The sequence below is a fragment of the Nicotiana tabacum genome, chromosome 18 (genome assembly GCF_000715075.1).
Source record: "Nicotiana tabacum cultivar K326 chromosome 18, ASM71507v2, whole genome shotgun sequence".
Classification (NCBI taxonomy): Eukaryota; Viridiplantae; Streptophyta; class Magnoliopsida; order Solanales; family Solanaceae; genus Nicotiana; species Nicotiana tabacum.
Genome location: NC_134097.1, coordinates 95,418,416 through 95,443,139, shown reverse-complemented (window position 1 = coordinate 95,443,139; position 24,724 = coordinate 95,418,416). Strand labels below are relative to the sequence as shown.

The 24,724-nt window shown below is 36.3% G+C and overlaps 1 protein-coding gene and 1 pseudogene across 1 annotated transcript; both read left to right on the top strand.

Moving 5' to 3' along the window:
* LOC107799519 (serine carboxypeptidase-like 45) overlaps positions 1 to 16,471 on the top strand; it is a 43,548-nt pseudogene extending 27,077 nt beyond the window's left edge.
* Positions 16,472 to 17,928: 1,457 nt separating this feature from the next.
* On the top strand, positions 17,929 to 21,403 carry LOC107799520 (serine carboxypeptidase-like 45). The gene is made up of 10 exons (XM_016622641.2): positions 17,929 to 18,629; positions 18,706 to 18,810; positions 18,903 to 18,998; positions 19,085 to 19,177; positions 19,263 to 19,348; positions 19,430 to 19,720; positions 19,801 to 19,940; positions 20,416 to 20,508; positions 20,636 to 20,753; positions 20,934 to 21,403. The coding sequence occupies exons 1-10, from the start codon at positions 18,401 to 18,403 to the stop codon at positions 21,171 to 21,173; spliced, it is 1,491 nt and encodes a 496-aa protein (XP_016478127.1). The 5' UTR covers positions 17,929 to 18,400; the 3' UTR covers positions 21,174 to 21,403.
* The last annotated feature ends 3,321 nt before the right edge of the window (positions 21,404 to 24,724 follow it).

The window sequence follows — 24,724 nt, the reverse complement described above, 5'->3', positions numbered from 1 at the left end:
AATAAATAATCCCCAAGCAAGAAACTGGGGGCAAGGGTTGCGCTCGTTGTAAACAAATATGATTTCGAAGGTTGTAATTTAAAACCCAAATTTATTTTGTTTTTTTGAGCCTTTAATACCCTTTCTTTCTAAACCTATCCAAAAACCCCACATTACGGTCCAAAGAAAGACCTTCTGACCAGTCTGCAAAAGATGCCAAGTCAGACAAATGAGAGTCTTACCGGTGAACATAACACTCTGTTCCACAACAGAAAGGATTCTAATCTCCAGCAGAGAGAGTCATACCAACAACACTCCAAATCCCCAGCTGGAAAGTGATATAAATGAGAGAGTCTTATCGGTGAAAACCTTCACAGGCACCATAAGGCGATGAAAGCTGAGAGAAAAACCAAAATGAGAGAGTCTTGATAGTGAAAACCTTTTGGGCACTACAAGTCGAATAAGATTGAGAATCAGATGGGGAATTGCCAATTGAAGGTCTTGAAAGACGATTGATGGCAGAGGATGGGCCACATGTGCATGTCATGACCATTAGAGTCGGTATTTGCATTTGATAGGTTTTTATTTATAGTTTCTTTTGTTAAAGAGTCATCTTTTTCCGTTGTCTTTTATTCTGTTCCCTTTTATCTTTTACTTTCATAGAAATTTCCCCAGTAGAGTCTGTTTGGTCAGAACCAGTGGGAAATGACTTCAAAATAGGCCATCAGCTTTCCAAGATAAGATCTGACTAATACATCCAAGTGATATAGTCAGGAAGGAACAAGCGCGAGGCCAGTGTCAAAAAAAGATATCCCCAGCAAAATGGAATTGACAAAAAGATCAACGAGTGTCAAGAGGGATATCCTTGCCAAAATCAGAGGTTATTAAAACCTCAAGGCCAAGGCCCGTGGACAAATAAGGAGAGCAATGAGCATGACTTGGAAAATTCATGCGAGACTAAAAGGTCGAAAAAATGCAAGTTTCCGAGCCATGCTACAAAAGAAGAGGGATATCCCCAGCAGAAAAGGATTATCCCCAGCAAATAATACCATCCCCAACAGGTTTTGGAATGCAGAGCATGGAAGGAGAAAGGGAAAACCAATCCCAGTATGCGTATCACAACCAACCACCGCATTTCAAACTAACAAGTTTTGTTTGATTTGAAACAGGTAAAAGAAATGGCATTGATGTCGGAAAATGCATGCCATAAGGGAGACTGTAAAACTGGGGCAGAAAATTTTCCTTTCATTTGGAAAATTTTCTGGAAAGTCAGGTACCCATTCGAGGAAGAATAAAGATAGCACCAAGGAAATGGTCTTTAAACCAAGGTTGCCCCCAACATAATAAGTTTCCAATGAAGGAAGTTGTTCCCCAGCAGACATAACAAAGGGATGACACTTGTGCTCAGAAAAGCAAAAAGTCATTATCATCCCCAGCAGCTTCCAGAAGAATGAAGCATCGGTTTGAAGGGATAAAATTCCCCAGCAGCGTTATCCTCAACAACGTTATCCCAAGAAGATAACACTTTTATTCTCAGCAGTGTTTCGAAAAAAAATTGAATTTGAAGGAGGGGAAGAAAGAAGACTCCCGCAGTGGTATTATCCCCAGCAAGAAAGAACAAAGCAGCACGAAGGAAGGAGAAAAGAAAAGAAGAAATTACGAAGATAAGATATCAAATCTTAGTCGGATGAATCTTTCTCCTAAGATCACAACAAAATGGACCTAGTCTGACGATTTATCTCCTAGAGTCAAAATCTTGGTCTGATGAAATTTTTCTCCCAAGATAATATAATAAAATCTTAGTCGGATGAATCTTTCTCCTAAGATCACAACAAAATGGACCTAGTCTGACGATTTATCTCCTAGAGTCAAAATCTTGGTCTGATGAAATTTTTCTCCCAAGATAAAATCTTAGTCGGATGAATCTTTCTCCTAAGATCACAACAAATGGACCTAGTCTGACGATTTATCTCCTAGAGTCAAAATCTAGGTCTGATGAAATTGTTCTCCCAAGATAAAATCTTAGTCGGATGAATCTTTCTCCTAAGATCACAACAAATGGACCTAGTCTGACGATTTATCTCCTAGAGTCAAAATCTTGGTCTGATGAAATTTTTCTCCCAAGATAAAATCTTAGTCGGATGAATCTTTCTCCTAAGATCACAACAAAATGGACCTAGTCTGACGATTTATCTCCTAGAGTCAAAATCTTGGTCTGATGAAATTGTTCTCCCAAGATAAAATCTTAGTCGGATGAATCTTTCTCCTAAGATCACAACAAATGGACCTAGTCTGACGATTTATCTCCTAGAGTCAAAATCTTGGTCTGGTGAAATTTTTCTCCCAAGATAAAATCTTAGTCGGATGAATCTTTCTCCTAAGATCACAACAAATGGACCTAGTCTGACGATTTATCTCCTAGAGTCAAAATCTTGGTCTGATGAAATTGTTCTCCCAAGATAAAATCTTAGTCGGATGAATCTTTCTCCTAAGATAAGATATCAAATCCTAGTCTGATGAATTTTCTCCTAGGATAATTTGAAAAAAAGAAGAAGTTGTTGAAGTCAGGAGCCCCCCTGAAGAATAGAATGGCGATTTATTGGTTGAAGTCAGGAGCCCGCCTGAAGAGAGGAAAGACGTTTTAAAAAATTGTTGAAATCTTGCCAACCTAAAGAAAGGAATGGCGATGTATGGTTTGAAGTCAGGAGCCCGCCTGAAGAGAGGAATGACGATTATTTTCAAAGTTGTTGTTGAAGTCAGGAGCCCGCCTGAAGAGAGGAAAGGCGTTTTAAAAAGGTTGTTGAAATCTTGCCAACCTAAAGAAAGGAATGGCGATGTATGGTTTGATGTCAGGAGCCCGCCTGAAGAGAGGAATGGCGTTTACTTTCAAGTGTTGGAAGTGGGAGCCCGACCATATAACAGAGGCATACATTTCAGTCTTTACTTTTCAAGTGTTGGAAGTGGGAGCCCGCCCATATAACAGAGGCATACATTTCAGTCTTTACTTTTCAAGTGTTGAAGTTGGGAGCCCGCCCATAATAACAGAGGCATACATTCAGTCTTTACATTTCAAGCATTGAAGTTGGGAGCCCGCCCAGACAACAGAGGCATACATTGCAGTCTTTACATTTCAAGCATTGAAGTTGGGAGCCCGCCCAGATAACAGAGGCATACATTTCAAGTCTTTAATTTTCAAGTATTGAAGTTGGGAGCCCGCCCAGATAACAGAGGCATACATTTCAAGATCAAGTCAGAGGACAATAAAACAGAGGGTTACAATAGGAAGCCCCAGCAGGAAACAATAAAATTCCCCGGCACCGGAAAACAGAAGGTTGCAACAAAGAGGTCACAGTACAAACTCAAGTACATGTGTCAAAAGAAGAAAAGCACCGGAAGAAATGCAAGCAGACAAGGAAGCAAGGCAACAAAAACAAATTGTACTCTAGCCTAGCTTCTTGTTTTCTTTTAAGCATGGTGTAACAAGGAGATCGGTAAGCAGTGGTAATAGCATGCAACAACAGTAACAATGCAGTCCCACGGTAGTCCCAGCTACCAAAATTTCCCGAACTACATTGACCTGATTCCTGTTTAGCCCAGGATATGTAGGAAACCTTTGAAGCAAAGGTTCGGTCAAATCTTTTTCAAAAAAATGCTTCACACGGAGTACTCGGATGGGCAAAAATCGCTCGCTTTATCTTTGCACGAAAACCCTTCGTGTCTTCGGGCAAAGAGGGGCAGCTGTAAGCACGTGATTTTTGCCCAATATGAGAATTACTCCCAAAAAATTCAAAAATAAAATGATTTTTCTTTGGTGTGCAATTTTGTGATATTTTGAATAATTATTTGTATTTGTCTGTGCATGTTTATTTGCTAAATTAATAAAAAATACAAAAATATGTCGCATTTTGCATGTAGGATTTAATTCTACAATTGTTAGTAATTAAATTTGTTTTACAAAAATTAAAAATTACAAAAATAGGCATCGTTTGCATTTTTAGCATTTAATGTCCAAATATACAATTTTATGCTTAATTATTACTTAATTGTGCGTTAATTGTTATTGGGAGTTAATTTGCGCTTTTATAACTTAATTTAATTCTTAATAATAGTTTAAGTATTTTTATAATTTAGTTTTAGAGAAATAAAAGAAGAAAAGAAAGCAAAAAATATAAAGAAAGTCGGAATTAGGCCTCTTCTTCAATTTCAAGCCACAGGCCCAAAAATGGCCCAATCTTCCCTACGACCCAGTCCATTTCGAACTGGGTCGACCCAGTCCATAACCCAAAAGACCCAAAACCCTTTGTCTTACATTTTACAAAAAACAAAAAAAAACAAAATGAAGAAAACCCTAAAAATTTGCTAAACCATCCGCCCCTCCTCCTATCTTCTTCTTCTTCCTCAAGCTTCCTCAAGCACCCATCAATGGCTGCCCCTCCATACTCCTCACCCTCACTGCACACACACAGTGCACGTAGCAGCCGTTCATGGCTGCTACGACCCCGTTGCCTTCGTCTCCTTCAAACCAAGCGATGACCCCTTCGCCGAACACCTTCGTTATTTCGTCTTCTTCGTCCAGCATCCATGGACGCCTCCTCCACATCCCCAGCTGCTCAAGCTTTAACTTCTCCATGGCAGCATCATCACCAACGAGCTTCTGCCTCAGTCAAAAGCTCCGACGTCCAGCAGTAGCTGATGCTACTGCTTCACTGATGCAAGGTTGAGCATCCCCCTCCGTTCTCGTTGCTATTGCCCACGCAGCTGTTGCTGCTTTCTTCTCCAACAACTTCGCGGCGTCTACTGTACGATCGCTGCTGCTGCCCGCCATGGACGTTGCTTTCCGCTGCTGCGTCCGACTACTATTATCACCGAACAAACCCCGTTTATTCAAGCTTTGTTCAAGTTGTCCGTGTTCGTTCGAGCTTTGGTCGAGGCTCAGACAGATTTACAATCAAAGTTCGTCGTTGATTCATCTCCGGTTAGTTGTTTTTGAGTTTTATTTTTGTCCATATTTTATTTGATATTTTCCAGATCCAAAATCGTTAAATGATTTAATCCTTGTTTTGTTCGTTGTTCATCTTTGAAATAATTTTCTAGTGTGTTCATGTTGTTTGTTAAATTAATTTTCAGATTTCAAAATAGAAGTTTAATTAGTTGTTTTCATGTTTATTTCATGTTTGTATTATTGTTTAAGTAAGTATTTGTTAGTTTGATGTTTGTTAGATTCAAATTGAAATTTAATTAACTATTTCTTCAATTTGTTTCATGTGTTTATGTATTGTTAGAAGTTGTTAATATTGTTAAGTTTAAGCTTAAGTTCATAATTGTTTATTCGTCGATCTTGTTATTTGTCTAAAAGAATTTAGTTGTGTTTAGAGAAATATGTTGGTTTAATCGTTTAAATCCATCATGTTTGTTGTTTAAAATAGATTTAATTCATGTTCATACTTTGTTTGATTATTCTTGAATCCAAAATTTGTATAGCTTGATTTCTTGTTTACCATTTGTGATTATTTCTTGAATTTGTCTCATAAAATTTAATATAGGAATTGTTGTTGTAATGTTGTTAGAGTAGTTGATTTTAAGTTCAATATGATTGAAGTTAGAAATCTAAAATATACTTGTTTGTTGTAGTTGTTGAATCCGAAAATAGGATTGTTTGTTGCTAAAAATTTGTTCAATCAAATTTTAGTTGTTCTTTGTTGTTCAATTTGTGTTCGTGTGATTTGTTGTTAAAATATTGTTAAAATCGTGTTCATGTGATATTGTTGTTATGATGTTCATCCGTGTTCATATTGTTGTTTGAACATTGTTAGAAATTGATCATATTGTCTATATTTTGGTTAAGTTTGATTAATTGATGTGTTATAGCTGATGGGTAGTTTGGTAAATTTGTAGTATGTTCAGGGGTAGTTTGGTAATTTCAGTAAGGTCGGAGGGGGTAGTTTAGGAATTGTACATTTTGTAATTTTTTATTTGAAGCATGGGGGACAAAATGAAATGGGGTGGGTTGTGATATAGTTGTTTAATATAAAGTGGGGACAAGACAAAATATAGTGGGGGAATCTTGTATTATTTTAAATGAAGCATGGGGGACAAAATATAATGGGGTGGTGTGATATGTTTATTTAATGTAATGGGGATGAGTGGGACGATAATGGGTTGGGTAGAGAAAAAGTATGGATTTTAATTAATTGAAAGATTTATGGGATGAGTTATAAAAGAGAAGTCTTGAAATCAGAAAGGAAAAAAAAAAGATACACGAGACAGAGAAAAAAAAAAACGGGAGAGAGAAACAAATCTGAAAATAAGAGAGAGAAAAGGGCTGAACATTTAAAAGATAGAAAATTCCGAAAAATATTTAAGCTTTCAAATAAAAAAAACTAAAAAATCTTCTGCTTTCTTTCTTTGTTTGAAATTAGTATTAATGGTTGTTGTTTCATTCAAAGCTTAAAGCTTTTGTTTTTGGGATTACTACTCCACCGGTCTGTTACTGGGTTGTTACTGTTGCTGGGCAATTGTTGCTGTTACACTGTTATTACTGTTGCTGATTTTCATCTTCATTTTCTTTTGCTTCCAATATCAGGTACATATCTTTTAAACTCATGTTGTGAAGAGCTTCAACATGGCAAGTAAATGAAGTTTGGAATTATAAGGATGTCTTCTACTCATTTAAATTTTATTAGTTTAAGTTTCAGTTTTGTTTTAGTTGGTTAATATAGTATTAAATCAATTGGTAGATTAGTTCTCTTTCTTAATAACAAATGGCTTAGTTATTTTAGGAACGCGATCAACTCATTTCTTTTAATATATGAAATAATGTCAATGATTTTTTACAAAATATAGAGTTAGTGTTTGCAAATATTCGCATAGGCAGAATATAAGAATTGGTTTATTTATCTCAAACCCAATCTTCGTAAGCAAAATTAACCAAACAATTATAACCTCGGACTAAAAATAAGTGGTGTAAAAGAAGGATGGGATTTATAGATTGTAACATTTTAAGTCAAAAAATGTGTAAATAGCGTTTGCTCCAAATATAACAATGAAAATTCTTCAAAAAATATTACTTCATTTATTAAATCAATTGTTTTCCTAAGTTTTATACGCAATTCGCTTTTTTGGGTAGATAAATATTGTATTTACCATAAAAATGGTATTATTAATCACACGTTGTTTATTTTTATTTTATTTTTATTTTACTCTTTAAACTCATGGTTTTTGAGGAATATAATTCACACGTAAAAATATAATTTGCGGTCAACACTTAATGAATTGTGAATTCTTTTCAAGGAATTTAGAGGCATCTCAAATAGTGATTTCTCATGACTCTTATATTTAAAAATAGATGGATGCAATAAACATTTGTAGAGAATTTATATTACTGTCAAGAATATTTGCATAATTAAGGATGCGTTCGCGTGACTTGATTATACTTCTAAAGGCGATTTGGATTATGCGTTCGCGCAACTTCGAGCAAATTTTTATTAAAAAAGAGATTTCTCGGAGAATATCATTATTAATTTCATAAAAACCCGAGATGTGATGTTCACTACTTAATTATACCAAAAGGGCGAATGTTCTTGATTTTATTTAAAGCATAATTTCGAAAATGATTATTTTAATAAAAATATTATCTATATTATTGTGTACACGTGCGCGTGACACAACTCCGCATGTTTTAAAAATATAATTTATAACACGAATATACGTACGCGTGATTCGATTCAAAGAAGGGTCTTTAAATCTAAATAGAAGCGGTAACAATAAAATCATGCAATAAAAATGTATTTAACAAATCAAAAATAATCAAGCCGAATATAACAGTTGAGCGACCGTGCTAGAACCACGGAACTCGGGAATGCCTAACACCTTCTCCCGGGTTAACAGAATTCCTTATCCGGATTTCTGGTGCGCAGACTGTTAAATAGAGTCATATTCTCCTCGATTCAGGAATTAAAATTGGTGACTTGGGACACCTTAAAATTCCAAGTGGCGACTCTGAAACAAACAAACAAATCCCGTTTCGACTGTCCTTTAATTGGAGAAAACTCCCTGCACCCTCGCGGGGGCGGAAAAAGGAGGTGCGACACTCGTGACTTTGCTCTGCACTTGACTCATTCAATGAGTGAACTTTTTAGGGCTTGATCTTCTTTGCCTTCCTTATACACATGTTCGTGTATATTATGTAGTCCCCCAAGTGTTTGAGCGTCGAAGTGTGAAGCCTCGAGAACTTGATTATTTCTCTCATTTGGTCCTTTCTCTGTAAATGAAAAACACACGGGACTCGGAGTTACGATTGTAGATGAAGACTGGATAACCCGTTTGAATTTCTATCAGAATAATTATAACCCTAGGCCAGGAAGTTTAATTTATTCCACGTGCCTTGCAGGTCGTGACCCATCATTTAGTACGGGTTAGCATTTTGCCTATCATCTAAAATTGTTAGTAAAATTTTAACAATTCAAAAATTAAATTTTAAAATATGGATGCCTGACCGTGGGTATTCTTCAGAAATAATATCTCTTCAGATGAACAGTATTCCAATGTGAAGGTAGTATCTTTCCATCCATTGTTTCCAGCTCATATGCTCCTTTACCTGTAATATCATGAATTCTATAGGGTCATTCCCATGTTGGACTTAATTTCCCCGAGTTAGCTGCCTTCGTAGATTGAAAGACCTTTTTGAGCACGAAGTCCCCAATTTTGAAGAATCTGAGGCGTGCTTTTCTATTTTAGTATCGTTCTATGACCTGCTTCTGTGCTGCCATTCTTATTAGTGCAGCTTCTCTTCTTCCTTCAAGTAAATCAAGATTTACAAGCATTTCCTCGTCATTAGATTCTTATGTCGCCTGTGTTAATCGTGTACTCGGCTCTCCTATCTCAGCTGGAATTAAAGCTTCAGCTCCATAAACCAATGAAAATGGTGTTTCTCCTGTACTTGTTTTTGTTGTTGTACGATATGCCCATAAAACACCAGGTAACACTTCTGGCCAATTACCTTTGGATTCCTCTAAACCCTTATTTAAATTGTTAATAATGACTTTGTTTGTTGACTCAGCTTGTCCATTACCCACCGGATGATAAGGTGTAGACGTAATCCTTTTAATCTGCCAACTTTAAAAGAATATTGTGATTTGAGTGCCTATAAACTGAGTACCATTATCACACACGATCTCCTTTGGCACACCGAATCGGCATATGATATTTCGCCAAATGAAATCTTTAACTTTCTTTTCCCGCACCTGTTTAAATGCTCCTGCCTCTACCCATTTAGTAAAATAATCAGTGAGTACGAGCAAAAATTTTACATGTCCTTTTGCTTGCAGTAGTGGACCCACGATATCCATATCCCATTTCATAAATGGCCACAGTGCAATGACCGGTTGTAATAACTCTGCGGGCCTATGCATATTATTACCGTACCTTTGGCATTTATCACATTTAGCCACGAAACTTTCCGCTTCTTCTTCTATTTTGGGCCAATAATAACTTGCTCTAATTAAGGTTCTTACCAATGACCTTCCTCCTGCGTGATTCCCATAATGCCCCTCGTGTATTTCTCTCATTACGTATTCTGTCTGAGAAGGTCCGAGGCATCTTGCTAAGGGACCACCAAACATTTTTCGGTAAAGATTGCCTTACTTTAAGCAATACCGAGCAGCCTTTTTTCGAAGCGTATGAGCTTTTTTCTTATCTTCAGGGACGGTACCATACTGCAAAAAAGCAACAATCTCGTTCCTCCAATCCTAAGTTAAGTTATTAAAATTTACCTCATTCTTATCGAGGTCGAGAACTGAATGAAATAAATGAATAACTGAAGCATTTTCATTGCTTGCCACGTCTGCCACAGATGCAAGATTAGCTAGGGCGTCGGCTTCAACATTTTTATCCCTTGGTATTTGTGTTACTTTCCAGGTTTGAAATTGCTTTATCAAATCCCGTACCTTCTCTAAGTATTGCTGCATCCTTGCTTCCCTGGCCGTATAAGTCCCCAACATTTGATTAACTACGAGTTGTGAATCGCTTTTGATTATAATCTGATTTATGCCAAGTTCTTGTGTTGTTCTAAACCTGCAATCACAGCTTCATACTCTACCTCATTGTTAGTTATAGAATAACATTTTATGGCTTATCGAGTGGTTTCACCCATAGGTGGTACCAAAATAATCCCTAAACCAATACCCTTTACGTTAGATAAACCATCAGTAAACAAGGTCCAAGTTCCTGAGTTAGCTCCGTTGAACACCTGCAACTCTTTTTTTGCTTCTAATTGCATCCCTTAGCTAAAATCAGCCATGAAATCAGCTAACACTTGAGATTTTATAACAGTTCTAGGTTGGTAGGTGATATCATATTCCCTTAATTCTATAGTCCATTTAGCTAACCTACCTAACAATTCATGCTTATGTAATATATTGCGTAATGTATAAGCAGTTACTACACCAATAGGATGACATTGAAAATAAGGCCTTAATTTTCTAGATGCCATGATTAATGCAAGTGCAAGCTTTTCCAATTGAGGGTACCGTGTCTCTGCATCTAACAAAGATTTGCTAACATAATAGATCGGAGATTATTTACCTTGGTCCTCACGGACTAAAACAACACTTACCGTTACTTCTGAAACAACAAGGTAGATGAGCAGTCTTTTTCCAGCCTTTGGTTTTGCAAGCAATGGTGGATTTGATAAGTATGTCTTCAAATTTTTTAGTGTCTGCTGACATTCCTCGTTCCATTCAAAGTGATCTTGCTTTTTAAGAGCTGAAAAGAATTTAAAGCACTTTTCTTATGATTTAGAAATGAATCTTCCCAAGGCTGCAATTCTTCCTGTCAACCTCTGCACTTCTTTTTTGCTTGAAAGCATATAAGAAATTTCATTAATGGCCTTAATCTGTGCGGGATTCACTTCAATACCACGTTTAGAAACAAGAAAACCCAAAAACTTACCTGATGCGACACCAAATGCACATTTCTCCGGATTTAATTTCATATTAAATTTGTGCAAAATCTGAAATGTATGAGACAAGTGTGATATATGATCTCTCGAATGCTGAGTTTTAACGAGCATATCGTTTATATAAACTTCCATGGTTTTCCCAGATGTTCTTGAAACATTTTAGTAACTAGCCTTTGATATGTTGCACCAGCATTTTTGAGACCAAAAGGCATTACTTTATAACAGTAAGTCCCCCTGTCTATTATGAATGAAGTTTTTTCCTCATCTACCGGATCTATTTTGATCAGATTGTAACATGAATATGCATCTAAAAAACTTAATAGTTCATGCCCTGCAGTAGCATCAATTAGCTGATCTATATGTAGTAGTGGAAAAGAATCTTTAGGACAAGCTTTATTAAGGTCTGTGTAATCCACACAAACTCGCCACTTACCATTCTTCTTTGGAACTACAACAGTATTGGCTAACCAATTAGGATATTTTACCTTGCGGATGGATCCAATCTTTAGCAATTTTTGAACCTCATCTTGAATCACTTGATTCTTAAAAGTTCCTTGCTTTCTTTTCTTTTGTTTGGCATGAGGGTACGTTGGGTCCATTCAATTTGTGAGTCATTACCTCCGGTGGTATTCCTGTCATGTTAGAGCGGGACCAAGCAAAATAGTCCAAGTTAGTTTTCAAAAATTCAATTAACTTACTTCTCATGCCTTGGCTTAGATTGGACCCTACGTAGACTTTCTTATCAGGCCATTGTGCAAATAGCACCACAACCTCCAGTTCTTCAATTGTTGTTTTGATATTTTCGTTTTCTTCTGGTTCTTAAATGATATCAGGCCTTGAATCCACATCCGTCTTCCCTTGTTCAGTTGAGGTTTGTGCTGTGGTGCCCTCAACTATCTTCTGTGATTGCTATTTTTCTTCTTTTTCATACTTGAATCTGCTATAGAGTTGATGCTCCTGGATGTATGTTGATCCCCGCGGATTTGACATATTCCCCATGGTGATGGAAATTTAATAACTTGATGCAAGGTTGAAGGAACGACATCCATTTTGTGGATCCATGGTCTCCCAAGGATCATATTGTAAGCTATCTCCATATCTACTACTTGAAACTTTGTATCTTTGACAACTCCTTCTGCGAATGTGGTGAGTGTTACCTCTCCTTTCGTCACAACACTAGAATTGTCAAATCCAGATAAAGTATGCGCCTTTGGTATTAATTTATCCTCAGCTTGCATCTCACGTAATACTCTTAGAAAAATAATGTTCACGGAACTACCTGGATCAATCAAAATTCGTTTCACATTAGTATCATATACAATTAAAGATATTACCAGGGCATCGTTATGAGGAGATAATACGCCATCGTTATGGGATAAGGTGGTTTAGGGGGTTCCTGCCTATTCTTCATGTAAGCTTGCTTACCTTTCTCACTGAATAACTCGGTGAGATACCCTTATTTTAATAAATGATCAACTTCACTTTGTAAAAATCTACAGTCTGCTGTTTTATGCCCGTGATCATTATGAAACTCACACCAATGATCAGGGTTGCGCCTGTTTGGATTCGATATCATCTCTTTTGGCCACCGTACCTTGTCACCCATGCTTCTCAAAACAGCTACGAGCTCGGAAGTGCTCACATTGAAATTGTAACCTCCAAATCTCGCCTTCAAATTTCTATCATCATCTCGTGACTCATGGGTTTTTCGATCATTCCTAAACCTTGATGAAGAGCCTGACTCTCTATTCTTTGATCTATGATCATACCTTTGATTGTCCTGTTTTGACCGTGAATCTTTTCCGCAGGTCCCATGTATGGCTCTTACCTTCTTTTACCGGACTTTTTTTCAGTTTTCGCCCATCTCGAACTTACTTTTTCTTCTTTTTGGAATCGTGGAACAATATCTTCTTCTATCCTTAGCTTCGTGCTATACCTGTTGTAAACGTCATTCCATGTTGTAGCTGGGAATTCACGAAGACTTTCTTTGAGTCGCCTCGTAGCTTCTGAGCTCTTTTCATTCAAATTACTTGTGAAAGTTATAGCTGCCCAATTATCAGGTACATGTGGTAATGTCATTCTTTCACATTGAAATCTATCCACGAACTCCCCAAGCAATTCTGAGTCCCCTTGCTTGATCTTGAAAATATCTTCCATTCTTTTTTCGAATTTTTGAGCTCCCGAGTGTGCTTTGATGGAAAAATTTGCAAGCTCAGTAAAAGAATTTATAGAATTTTCAGGTAAAAGAGAATACCATATTAATGCACCCTTGGTGATTGTTTCACCGAATATTTTGACTAATACTGATTCAATCTCTTGCTTGGTCAAGTCGTTGCCTTTTACGCTTGTTGTGAATGCAGTCACGTGGTCTCGTGGGTCTGTTATTCCATCGTATTTTGGAATAGCAGGCATTTTGAATTTCTTTGGAATTGGGAGGGGATCAGCACTTGGCTTCCAGGGTTGTTGCGGATATTTATCCGTATCTATCCCTTTGATTATGGACTGCACCCCGGGTATTTGCTCTATGCGGTCACTTTGCTCCTTGAGCTATTTCTGCAATGTTAGTACTAAATTTTGTAAATCAGAATTGACTAAGTTACCTAGTTCTCCCTCCTGTGATTCGCTGGGGGTACCACCACTACCTTGAATTAACAAACCCGCAACGAGGGTTCTCCAAAGTGTTGTTATTTGGAGTGGGTATGGGTAGTGCATCAAGTAACTGGCTAGCAAAATCCTCAAGAGCTTTATTGACCTGTGCAACAATTAGTTTCTGCAAAGCTTCATCGATAGCTTCAACATTTTCAAATTGAGCGTTTCCATTTGTATGAGATCCATCAGGAGAGCCTTCATGAGACTGCCAAGGAGAGCCTCGTGGAGAAGGGACCGGGGTTTGATTACCCTGTGGATTTCCCTGAAGTTGTTGGTTTCCTTGAATGTTGTCATTGTTGTTCGACATGGTTGATGCAACAAGGAAAGTTAAGCTAAAAGAGGATAGATTATCAGATTTCCGGCAACGGAACCAATTTGTTTAACCAAAAAATGGGATTTCGGTCAAAACTTTAATTTAGAAGAATTCGGGTTACTGATAAATCAAAAGAATATATGAAAGAAAGTAATTTGGCTAGCAATAAGATAATCAGAAGAAAAGCAAGTAAATCGGTATATTCAGATAGTATTTCGTGTCCCTACAATTGATCCGTTCTCTCCCTTTTATAGCTATTTTGGAGATATGCGTTTTGCCTTTGTCATAATAAGGTCATTATGGACAATTAAAGACATTAAATGCTACGTTACATAATCATTGTATTTAATACAGATTCTCTATCGTTTTTAGTATTTAAAGCTCATTAAATACTGTATTTGTACTCCCATGTAGTGTCAGATTCATTCCCTTGATTCTTGGACTTAAATAAGTATGAGCGCTGAGTCTTTTGGATAACCGCTCGTGCTTCTTCCTTTGCCTCTGCTCATATCTGTTGCAACTCGTGCCTCTTTGCAAGTTGTAACTCTTTGACCAGTCTATGTGTCATGACACGTCATGTTTATATCACTTTAATATGTAAACTCAATTTTTCCCAATGCATCTATATGGTCTTTTGGGTGTATATACTCATAGCTTTTTAACACTAAGATTGGTTAACTAATGAGTATGTTTTTGGTTCTTAGGTTACTATATACCACAATTTACATTATTGCTGCTTGACTACAACAGAAAGCCCAATGTTAAACCATCAACCTTAAATCGATTGCAGTAATGTTTACATTACCCTTGAACCACCAAAGCATGTTTTCATCTTTTAACTATCTGTTGATAACTATTTCACTTTCAAATCTTCACTTAGTCCAATGGCTCTTCAGCTGGGGAATCCACTGCTAGATATTGAAATAAGCGTGAAGTCCGCTGAATATCTATGGTCACATGGTGTCATTTCTGATGAACTGCTTGATATGCAAAGAACAATCTGTAATGAAACAAGGTATGTGCTGGAGTATATACGTAATGAGACATCTAACGAATGCTCGAAAGTGTGGGAACTCAGAACGGAGGAGATGGGAAATGATACAGTGAAGGATGATATTCTTTTGCCAACATGTGTAACCTCTAATACAGCAGGACAATTACAGGCCCTTGGAAATCTTGCCATAATGCATGAAAAGGTATGAAAACAAATTCCACGAGAACCATGATTAGGACATAATTCAACTATTTGCAATTGGAGCTAACTTGTTGCAGCTATTTTTTTGACAGCTCGATAAGAAAGTAGGAACAGTTGCTGATCCATGCCTTACTGAGTGGAGTGATCTGTACCTTAACAAGCCAGAAGTTCAGAAGGCGCTACATGCCAATACCACTTTCCTGCCGTATGCCTGGGAGATTTGTTCAGGGTAGGTTCTCTCCGTCCCGTTACTATCTCATGCACTAAATTCTGTTATCGCTTTATCTAAAATCATAAACTATTAAACAGAGAATAGTTTTATTTATTTAGTGTTTGTAACACCCTTTACTTTCTCATCTGTTTGTTGCCTGTGCATTTATAAAACAAGTCTGTTAAAATCTCTGAAAATGCAGGCCCCTTCAGTATAGGCTAGATGATGGTGGTGTAAACATTATACCTCTACTGTCAAATATTCTAAAAGAGCATATCCCAGTTCTGCTTTTCAGGTTAGTTCATTACTAAATACGAAGTTCCTACACTCAAATTTCCTGCTAACTTCACAATTCTAACAACTACATAGTCTTTACTTTTTGGGTTTTGTTAAAAGCTACTAATCTAAAGTAAGATTGTGCATGTTTTGCTTTTTCCAGTGGAGACCAAGATTCAAAACTCCCACTGACCCAGACTAGGAAAAATTGCTAAACTGCTTGCTCGAGATTTAAAGCTAGTTGCTTTTGACAAATATGGTCCTTGGTATGATGGCTTGCAGGTATGTTCCTCCATTCCCAAAGTACAATGTAGCCTTAGGTTAATACATGTGTGTATATATAATTTGTTGATCAATTGCAGTTGGGAGGATGGAGTCAATCATTTGGAAGGCTAAAGGAAGGCAAGAATGTTACATATTTAACATTTGCTACAGTAAGAGGTGCAGCTCATGAAGTGCCCTATACATCTCCTTCACAAGCTCTTACACATTTTAGAGCATTTTTGGGAGGACATCCTCCACCACGTAAGAGCAGCACTATTACAGCCTCAGCTGTATAATCGGATCTATCTGATGAACCTCCATTCCACTGTTCTCTAGATTGCAAGAACCTATTCTCAAGCTTTATTTTGTTATCTTTGTCTTGCTTTTTTTTCCTGTGTGGATTTTAATATAACTTGGCCGGCCCTAGGTTTTACCTAGAGCCCCAATGATTGATTTATACAAAAGGGTAGTCCGGTGCACTAAGCTCTCACTATGCTCGGGACCCGGTGAAGGGCCGTACCATCGCTTCTGATTATGTTGGATCATCGCTTCTGATTTGTTTCAAAATTTTGAAGAAAAGTTTCTGCCAAAAAAAAAACAGCTTTCATCAAGAATAATTTTTTTTAATCAAACACCAACCAAAAAGTATTTCATTTTTTGAATAACTGGAAAATTATTCAAAACTAGTTTTTTTTTTTCGCCAAAACTGAAAGACTTCTTGGTGTTTGGTTGAAAAGCAGCTTTTGCAAAAAAAAAAAAAAAAAAAAAAAAAAATTCTTTTCCAAAACTTCATTTTCACAAATACCAGTACATCTTCAAGGAAAAAGGGCAGGCCGGTGCAAAATGCAGCGGCTGAGAAACGATCCCACGCCCCAGTACATCTTCAAGATTTTTGATAATTGAATGGTAATCCACCAGTATGGGTTGATTCTCATCGTGTCCATCCTTTCCCCTTCCTCTTACTCTATGCAAATGTTACCCACAGAGGTGTATTTAGAATTTTTCCAAGGGATTCAATTCCACATATGAAGAAATAAACGGTAAAATATTCTGAAAAAGGGGTTCAAAGGAAAATTTTAAGGATAGTTATCTTCAAGTAGGTTTCTGCTCTCTACTGGCAGCCTCGCTGAGTGCCCGGATCACAACAGGACAAAATGTCTGCTTATCCATTATGAAAATATTAAAATACAAAAAAAAAAAAAAAAAAAAACAGACAACATGAATGGTGTTTCGATTCTCTATTACCCATTCCTTAATTTTCTTTTAAATTCAACTTTTTATACCTAAACACCAAATCTAATACGGTTTTGAACAGAGTAAAACTCAAGCTCAACATTATCTAACGCTGTTTCTTCAACCCATTTATAGCCTGTTTGACCAAACTTTTTTTTGGGCCAAAACATTTTTGGCCAAAAATTGAGGTGTTTGGTTAAGCTTTTGGTAGAAAAAAAATGCTTTTGAGGAGAAGCAGAAGCAGAAAAAAGTAGTTTCTCTCCAAATGTACTTTTCTGAGAAGCACTTTTAAGAAAAATACACTTAGAAGTAGTTTTTAAAAGCTTGGCCAAACAATAATTACTGCTCAAAAGTGTTTTTTAAATTAATTAGTCAAACACAAACTACTTTTCACCAAAAAACACTTCTCAAAATAAGCTGATTTTAGAAGCTTGGTCAAACAGGGTATTAAACCCGTCTAAATGTCACATAACACTTTTTTTATTCAACCCAATTTAACCCGTTTAAATCTCACAGAATGACACAAACCACCAATCGGAAACCACCCACCACCTATATCTTTGCATGGCGAAATTAGGAATTTCTTCAAGGGTGTTCAAATTTTAAAAAAATGAAGAAAAATTCTGACAAAGATGTTCAATATATATTATATACATCTAAAACGTAATATTTTATCTATGTACACAATGCAATTTTTCGACGAAGGGTTATGATCATGTGTCGTTTGTCTAGTCCTATTCAATCCGTACATTAAATAGGACTAAAGTCTTAAACAATGGCACATTAAATGCAGCATTCCAACCTTTCAATCTATGGCCGTGGTTACGGGGGAAAGGGTGCGAGATGCTAAGAGCTTTAAGAAAATAAATAAATCTTTCATTTTCCTATATCCAAAGCAAGATTAATCCTAAGAAATATAAAATAGTGCTCTTTGAAATCTGTAATTTTCAGCAAGATTAGTCCCAAATAAAGCGAACCTAATTTTTGGTATCTGGGAGTGTGGTCTTACAGTTAAGCGAAACTGTATTCAAGATCATATGTGACTATAGTAGGAACTTTTGTAGAGGCAAAGAGATTACCTACTTTTTTTTTTTTGAGCTATGGTAGATTGTTTTACGTATAAGGTACTTGGTTGAATTTCTTTGAGGCAGGTGAGAATATAATATTCTTGGCAGTAGCACATATTTAAAGGTTGATGTATTATTCAAATCCTCATTACCTACTTTCTTATAATTAATAGTAATTGGATATCTTAAGTTAAAATTAACGGATATCAATCTGCAGGGATACAATTATTGTACTCATTCACTCTTTCCATCTGAAATGGTTCCTTGGTTCTATGTCATCACTATCTTTTCTTCCTTCTTTTACTACAAATCAAGTGCTGAGCTCATAACTTCTCTTCCTGGACAGCCTCCAAATATTTTCTTCAAACAATACTCTGGTTATATTGTTACAAATTCTCAACATGGCAGAGCTCTATTTTATTACTTTGTCGAAGCAGATTCAGAAAATGCAGCGTCACTTCCCCTTACTCTCTGGCTCAATGGAGGTACATTTTTTCTAATAACATTGATTTATAGTTTTAACAACTGTAAATATTAATTTGGTTGTATTCAAAATATTAGGCCCTGGTTGTTCATCTGTGGGTTTTGGTGCTTTTATGGAGCACGGTCCATTTCAGCCAGGGATTGATGGAAACCTAATGAAAAACAAGTATTCCTGGAATTTGGGTAATGTTTCTTGTTTCCTGAATGATCATATTGAAAGATTTTATACCTGAAAATTGGATAACAATGGCTGATTTTTAATTGCTATGAAACAGTATCGAACATGTTATACGTGGAGTCCCCGATTGGAGTAGGATTTTCATACTCAAATACAAGCTCAGACTACATCAATTGGGATGATATGGCAACTGGTATTCCAGTTTACTCGAAATAGCCAATAATATTAGTAAGGCAATGCCTGAAAACCTTTAAATTTATTCTTTTTAATCTTTTACAGCTAAGGAGAATCTCCAATTCATCCTCAACTGGTTCAAGAAATTCCCCCAATATAGAAACTCGGATGTGTACTTAGCCGGGGAGAGTTATGCAGGTTAATAATCTGAACTCAACTTACCTATGTCTATTTTGCTTTTTGGTTGCTAAGATTTGTTAACTGATATGTTTATGGTTATTAGGTCACTATATACCACAGCTGACAATATTGCTGCTTGATTACAACAGAAAGCCTAATGTTGAACCAATCAACCTTAAATCAATTGCAGTAATGTCTACATTACCCTTGAACTATTTGTTCATACTTGTTTCACTTTCAAATCTTCACTTAGTCCAATGAATTTTGCAGCTGGGGAATCCACTGCTAGATCTTGAAATAAGCGTGAAGTCTGCTCAATATCTATGGTCACATGGTGCCATTTCTGATGAACTGCTTACTATGAAAAGAACAATCTGTAACGAAACGAGGTTCTTGCTGGAATCAATACATAATAATTTATCTAACGAGTGCAAGAAAGTTTCGGAACTCACAGACGAGGAGATGGGAAGTGATATAGATATGGGCGATCTGCTCGCGCCAACATGTGTATCTTCTGGTACAGCAAAACAATTGGGAGCCCTTGCCACAATACATGGAAAAGTAGGAAATTTAATTGTTTTTAGGACATAATTAACCGATTTGCAATTGAAGCTAACTTGTTGCAACTTTTCTATTGACAGTTTGTTAAGAAAGCTGTAGGAGAAGTTGCTGATCCATGCCTTACTGATAGGATAAATCTGTACCTAAACAAGCCAGAAGTTCAAAAGGCACTACATGCCAACACCACTTACCTGCCATATGCCTGGGATTTTTGTTTGGGGTCAGTTCTCTCCTTCCCTTTATTTTCTATTGCTAGTTGTTAATGTAGTGTTCACACTATTTTTCCGTTTTTCATAGTATCGGGCCTTTATTACTGGTTATTGTTCTTGCTTTTCCATTTATTTTCTGGCTCTTATAATGCTGTTATTATTTTTCTGGTTTCTCTTGCTGTTACTGATCTATTGTCTCTTTTCGTCTTCTTGAGTGGAGGGTCTATCGGAAACAGCCTTTCTAACCCGGGTAGGGGTAAGGTCTACGTACACACTACCCTACCTATACCCTACTTGTGAGATTTTACTGGGTTGTTGTTGTTGTTGCGCTAAAGTGTGTGAATCATCTTATCTAAAAGCTTAAACTGGTAGGCAGGGAATGCTTTCCTTATTTATTTTATGTATGACGGCAGCATTTACTTTCTCTTGTTTACATTATTGCCTGTGCATTTATAAGACAAGTATGCTAAAATTCTGAAAATGCAGGAACCTTCACTATCGGAGAGAAGATTTAGCTGTAAACACTATACCTCTACTGTCAAATATTCTAAAAGAGAATATCCAAGTTCTACTTTTCAGGTAGTTCATCACAAAATTTGAAGTTACTATACTCAAATTTCCTCCTATTCAGTCCTGGTGTTTTCAATTTGTTAAAGCTCCTACTCTGTAGTAAGACTAAGATTGTGGATGTCTTTGTTTTTAACAGTGGAGATCAAGATTCAAAAATCCCACTGACCCAAACTAGGAAAATTGCTAAGCTGCTTGCTCGAGATGTAAAGCTAGTTGCTTTAGACAAATATGGTTCTTGGTATGATGGTTTGCAGGTATGTCTTGCCCTTAATAGAAGGTGTGACTGCATTCACAGTTTCTAGTATGAATCATATAGCAAAAAATAAATGTATATTAATGCAGTTGTTCCAAATCCACTAACTTAATTTAAATATTGAAATCATCTCTACAACCACTGGAAAGACGTGCATACATAATTTGTAGATTAATTGCAGATTGGAGGGTGGAGTCAGTCATTTGGAGGGCTAAGGGAAGGCAAAAACATTACATATTTAACATTTGCTAGAGTTAGGGGTGCAGCTCATGAAGTCCCCTACACTTCTCCTTCACAAGCTCTTACACTTTTTAGAGCATTTTTGAGAGGACATCCTCCACCACCAAGGAACAGCACCGCTCGAGCCCCTACAACAACAACAACCCAGTGGAATCTTACAAGTAGGGTCTGGGGAGGGTAGTGTGTACGCAGCCTTACCCCTACTCCGAAGGCCACCGTTCGAGCCCCGAAGTTGCGTAATCCTATTGATGTGATGAACCTCTTTTCGTCTGTTCTCTAGACTTTGATAACAGATTCTCAAGCTTTATTTTGAATCTTTGTCCTCTTTTTTTAATCTTATATTTGTTTAAGTATATTAATTAATTTGGGTTACTAGGCAACGAGGTAATTATAGTCATAGAAATCTTTCAATTTCTATCCGCCTACTCAAATTATTCCGTAAAGTATATGGCGGAAAGTATTTGGAATAAGTTTTGAGGGATTAAAGGGGTAATTATCTCTTTAACCATATTTATGCAAGTATTACAAACCCTTGCATTGCTAGTACCATAGTTTATTATGTTTATTCATATGATAATACCAAATAGGAGTATAACGAATACATTAGTTATATATAAGTTGAAAAAATGAACCAAATAAGGGATTAGTAATGCACAAAGCTAATATTTTCATTATTTTTTTTATACCTCCTACCATACCACCCCTAAGGCATTAGATATAAAATGAACGCACTAACAAATTTCTGTTGAAACTGGCTAAGACAAATAGGTATAAATCTATCCTAATTCGGATCATGATGCAATTACCTATGTTATGAACTTGCTCTATTCAATTTTATTCCAATCATAATTTTTTTTTTGAAGTTTGACTTTCGTATGTAAATAGAGTTTAATTGTTGATCAAACAATCAAATAATTAAGATCAAGATTCAAGAATGAATAAATAATCCAATGCACAAAGCTAATATTTGCATTATTTTTTTAATACCTCCTACCAAACCACCCCTAAGGGATTAGATATAAAATGATGCACTAACAAATTTCTGTTGAAACTGGCTAAGACAAATAGGTATAAATCTATCCTAATTCGAATCATGATGCAATTACCTATATTATGAACTTGCTCTGTTCAATTCTATTCCAATCATAAAATTCTTTTTTCAAGTTTGACTTTCGTATGTAAATAGAGTTTAATTGTTGATCAAGCAATCAAATAATTAAGATCAAGATTCTAGAATGAATAAATAATCCAATGTGATAAATCAAATGAGAATCCTAATAATATTAGTACTCTTGTTTGATGTTCTAAAACTAAAAGACCGAAAATCAACCGTTTCGAGCCGAAATTAAGAAGAACCGAGATGATTGGGAAAATTTGAGAGTCTAATTTTTATTATACGCAAGAACTAGTATGATATAAATTTTTTGGGATAACTAGCTGTGTAAAATCATTGTCGTCCCTAATACTGTTTCAAAGCTTGTGAGTGTGGTCTCTGACTGCATTATGCCACAAAATATACTAGTGCCGAGTAGACTGATCAAATGTGTATAGTATGTCGAGAGGAATTGTCGAGAAGACCTCCTCAACACTTGAATTAGTCACGTGACCTCCCATTTTCTTTCTCAATTTCTTTTGAATTGAAAAATGGTTAAATGAGTGGGTTAAGGTGGATGGAACCTTTTTAACATTTTAAAAACTTGTGAATCACCTATAAGGTTAAAAAAAATAATACTTCTCTCTCATTTTTCCGCACAAATTCTCTCTCATCTCTCTACTCTCTCTGCTCTTTCTTCTCTTTGTCCCTCAACCCCCTCGACCATAGTGGTTTTCGGCGAGAAGGGACAAGAATCAAGCTTCGATTTTGGGTAGAGTTGTCTCTATAGACCCAACAAGCATTGTATTAAAGCTCAGAACGTGCCAATTTTGGTAAATTCACAATTTTTCTTCGTTTCTTACATTTTGTTTCCAGATTTTATAGAGTGATTCGTTCATGTGCATGTTCAAGATAGATTGGATTGTGTATAACCATATCTAATATGGCGTGAGTGGTTATATTTACTTCTTTGACTATCTCTGTACTCTGTATTTTAGAATTTTGTAGTAACTAGTGACCTAATGTTTATTGATAAACCCATGGTCAGTTGTTTTCTGGTAATAGATATTTGCTGGAATTGGGGCTTATTTTTCTTATTCTGATCATAAGTTTGAAATTATTAAATGTGACATTGCATATTTGCATGTAGGTAACATGAGGAGGAAATAAGTTGCTAAGAAGCATAGTCCTTCAACATAGAAGGCAATTGCACAGCCTTCAAATAGGAAAGGAAATGCAGATAAAGAAGCATCGCCAAGTAAAACAATTGCTGAGCCTTCAAAAACTTTGACTAGAAAACGAAACGTAGATACTTCTAAAGATTCCCCTAATAAAGGAAATGCTGAGATTTCTAAGCGTGATAGGAGATAAAAGAACAAAGAGCCATCAAAGTCTATCGGTAAAAAAAAGGAACAAGATCAAGGTCTAGATTAGTTGACGAGGATATACCTGTTAGTAAAAAATCTGTTTCAAAGAGGTTAATATTAGAATGTGTTGATAAGGAGGAGGAAGAGGACTTGGACATAAATGCAGCACAAACTCAAATGGAAGAACATGTTTCTGTAAAAATAATTGTCGAAGAAGAAAAGGACAGTGATGATAAATCTTTAGATGGGGAGGATGATGAAAATGGTGATGATGCTGCTCAGGAAGTTGATAAAGATGACGAAGAAGAAAAAGAAGAAGATGTAGTAGAAGAAGGTGACGATGAAGAAGAAGATGATGAACAACTTGAAGATGGTGAAGATGAGCTGGAAAGTGAAACACATGCAACAGTTAAAAGTGACCAGGATGCTCTATCAATTCCCGTGTTTGTAAGGGCGATCGACGCATCCAAATACAAATTCAGGACTTTTCTAAGAAAGCATAGACGTTTTCCCTCCAAGATTAGTGTAAGGTTTAGGATCAATATATTCCATGAGTTCAAGGATAAACTTAGAACAATCAAATTGATGGAAAAGATTAATAGTAGTTGTTTTTGACAGTTTGCAAAACTTTTAGAGCACTGGACAGCTTGTCCATTCCCTGTTGATTCTCCGAATTTATTGCACGAAAAAGAGCGAGTTATGATTTTTAGTTGGAGACAATCATGTTCGCTTTGGATTGAAGGAGTTTGCTATGATGAATAGATTGAATTGTAGTGCCAAACCTAGTAAAGAAGAAATGAAGAAAGTGATGAATGATGGCGAAGCATTCTGCGACAAAGTTTGTCAGTCTAGCAGGAAGAGGGTGGATGCAAAGCTGCTTTTAAAACAGTTGAAGTCTAAGAGGTTTGATACAATCGAGAAATTTAAGATTGTATTGGTATAGTTTGTCCATTCAGTCTTGCTTGCACGGGATAACATAGCGCACGTCGATAAAAAATGGATTCGTATGGATAATACTATGGAGGTTTTCATGAAATATCCATGGGACAAGGAGTATTTTCAGCTTACAATTAATTAATTGAGGAATGACATATTTCCAACGTACAAATAATATGTGAGCAAGAGGAAGAAAAATAAAATCTCTTGTAAAAAGTCCAAATCGGCTAGTTATGCGTTGTACGGCTTCCCATGGGCATTCTGGTAAGTATCAAAAATACTTTTACAAATTTCTTTGCAGTTGAGTACTATTATTTTATTTACTACAGACATAAA

Coding starts and splice junctions, on each gene's coding strand:
- LOC107799520 (XM_016622641.2), top strand. CDS start 18,401: ATGGTTCCTTGGTTCTATGTCATCACTATCTTTTCTTCCTTCTTTTAC. Junction 18,630..18,705: donor TACTCTCTGGCTCAATGGAG/GTACATTTTTTC, acceptor TCAAAATATTAG/GCCCTGGTTGTTCATCTGTG. Junction 20,509..20,635: donor ATCCAAGTTCTACTTTTCAG/GTAGTTCATCAC, acceptor TGTTTTTAACAG/TGGAGATCAAGATTCAAAAA.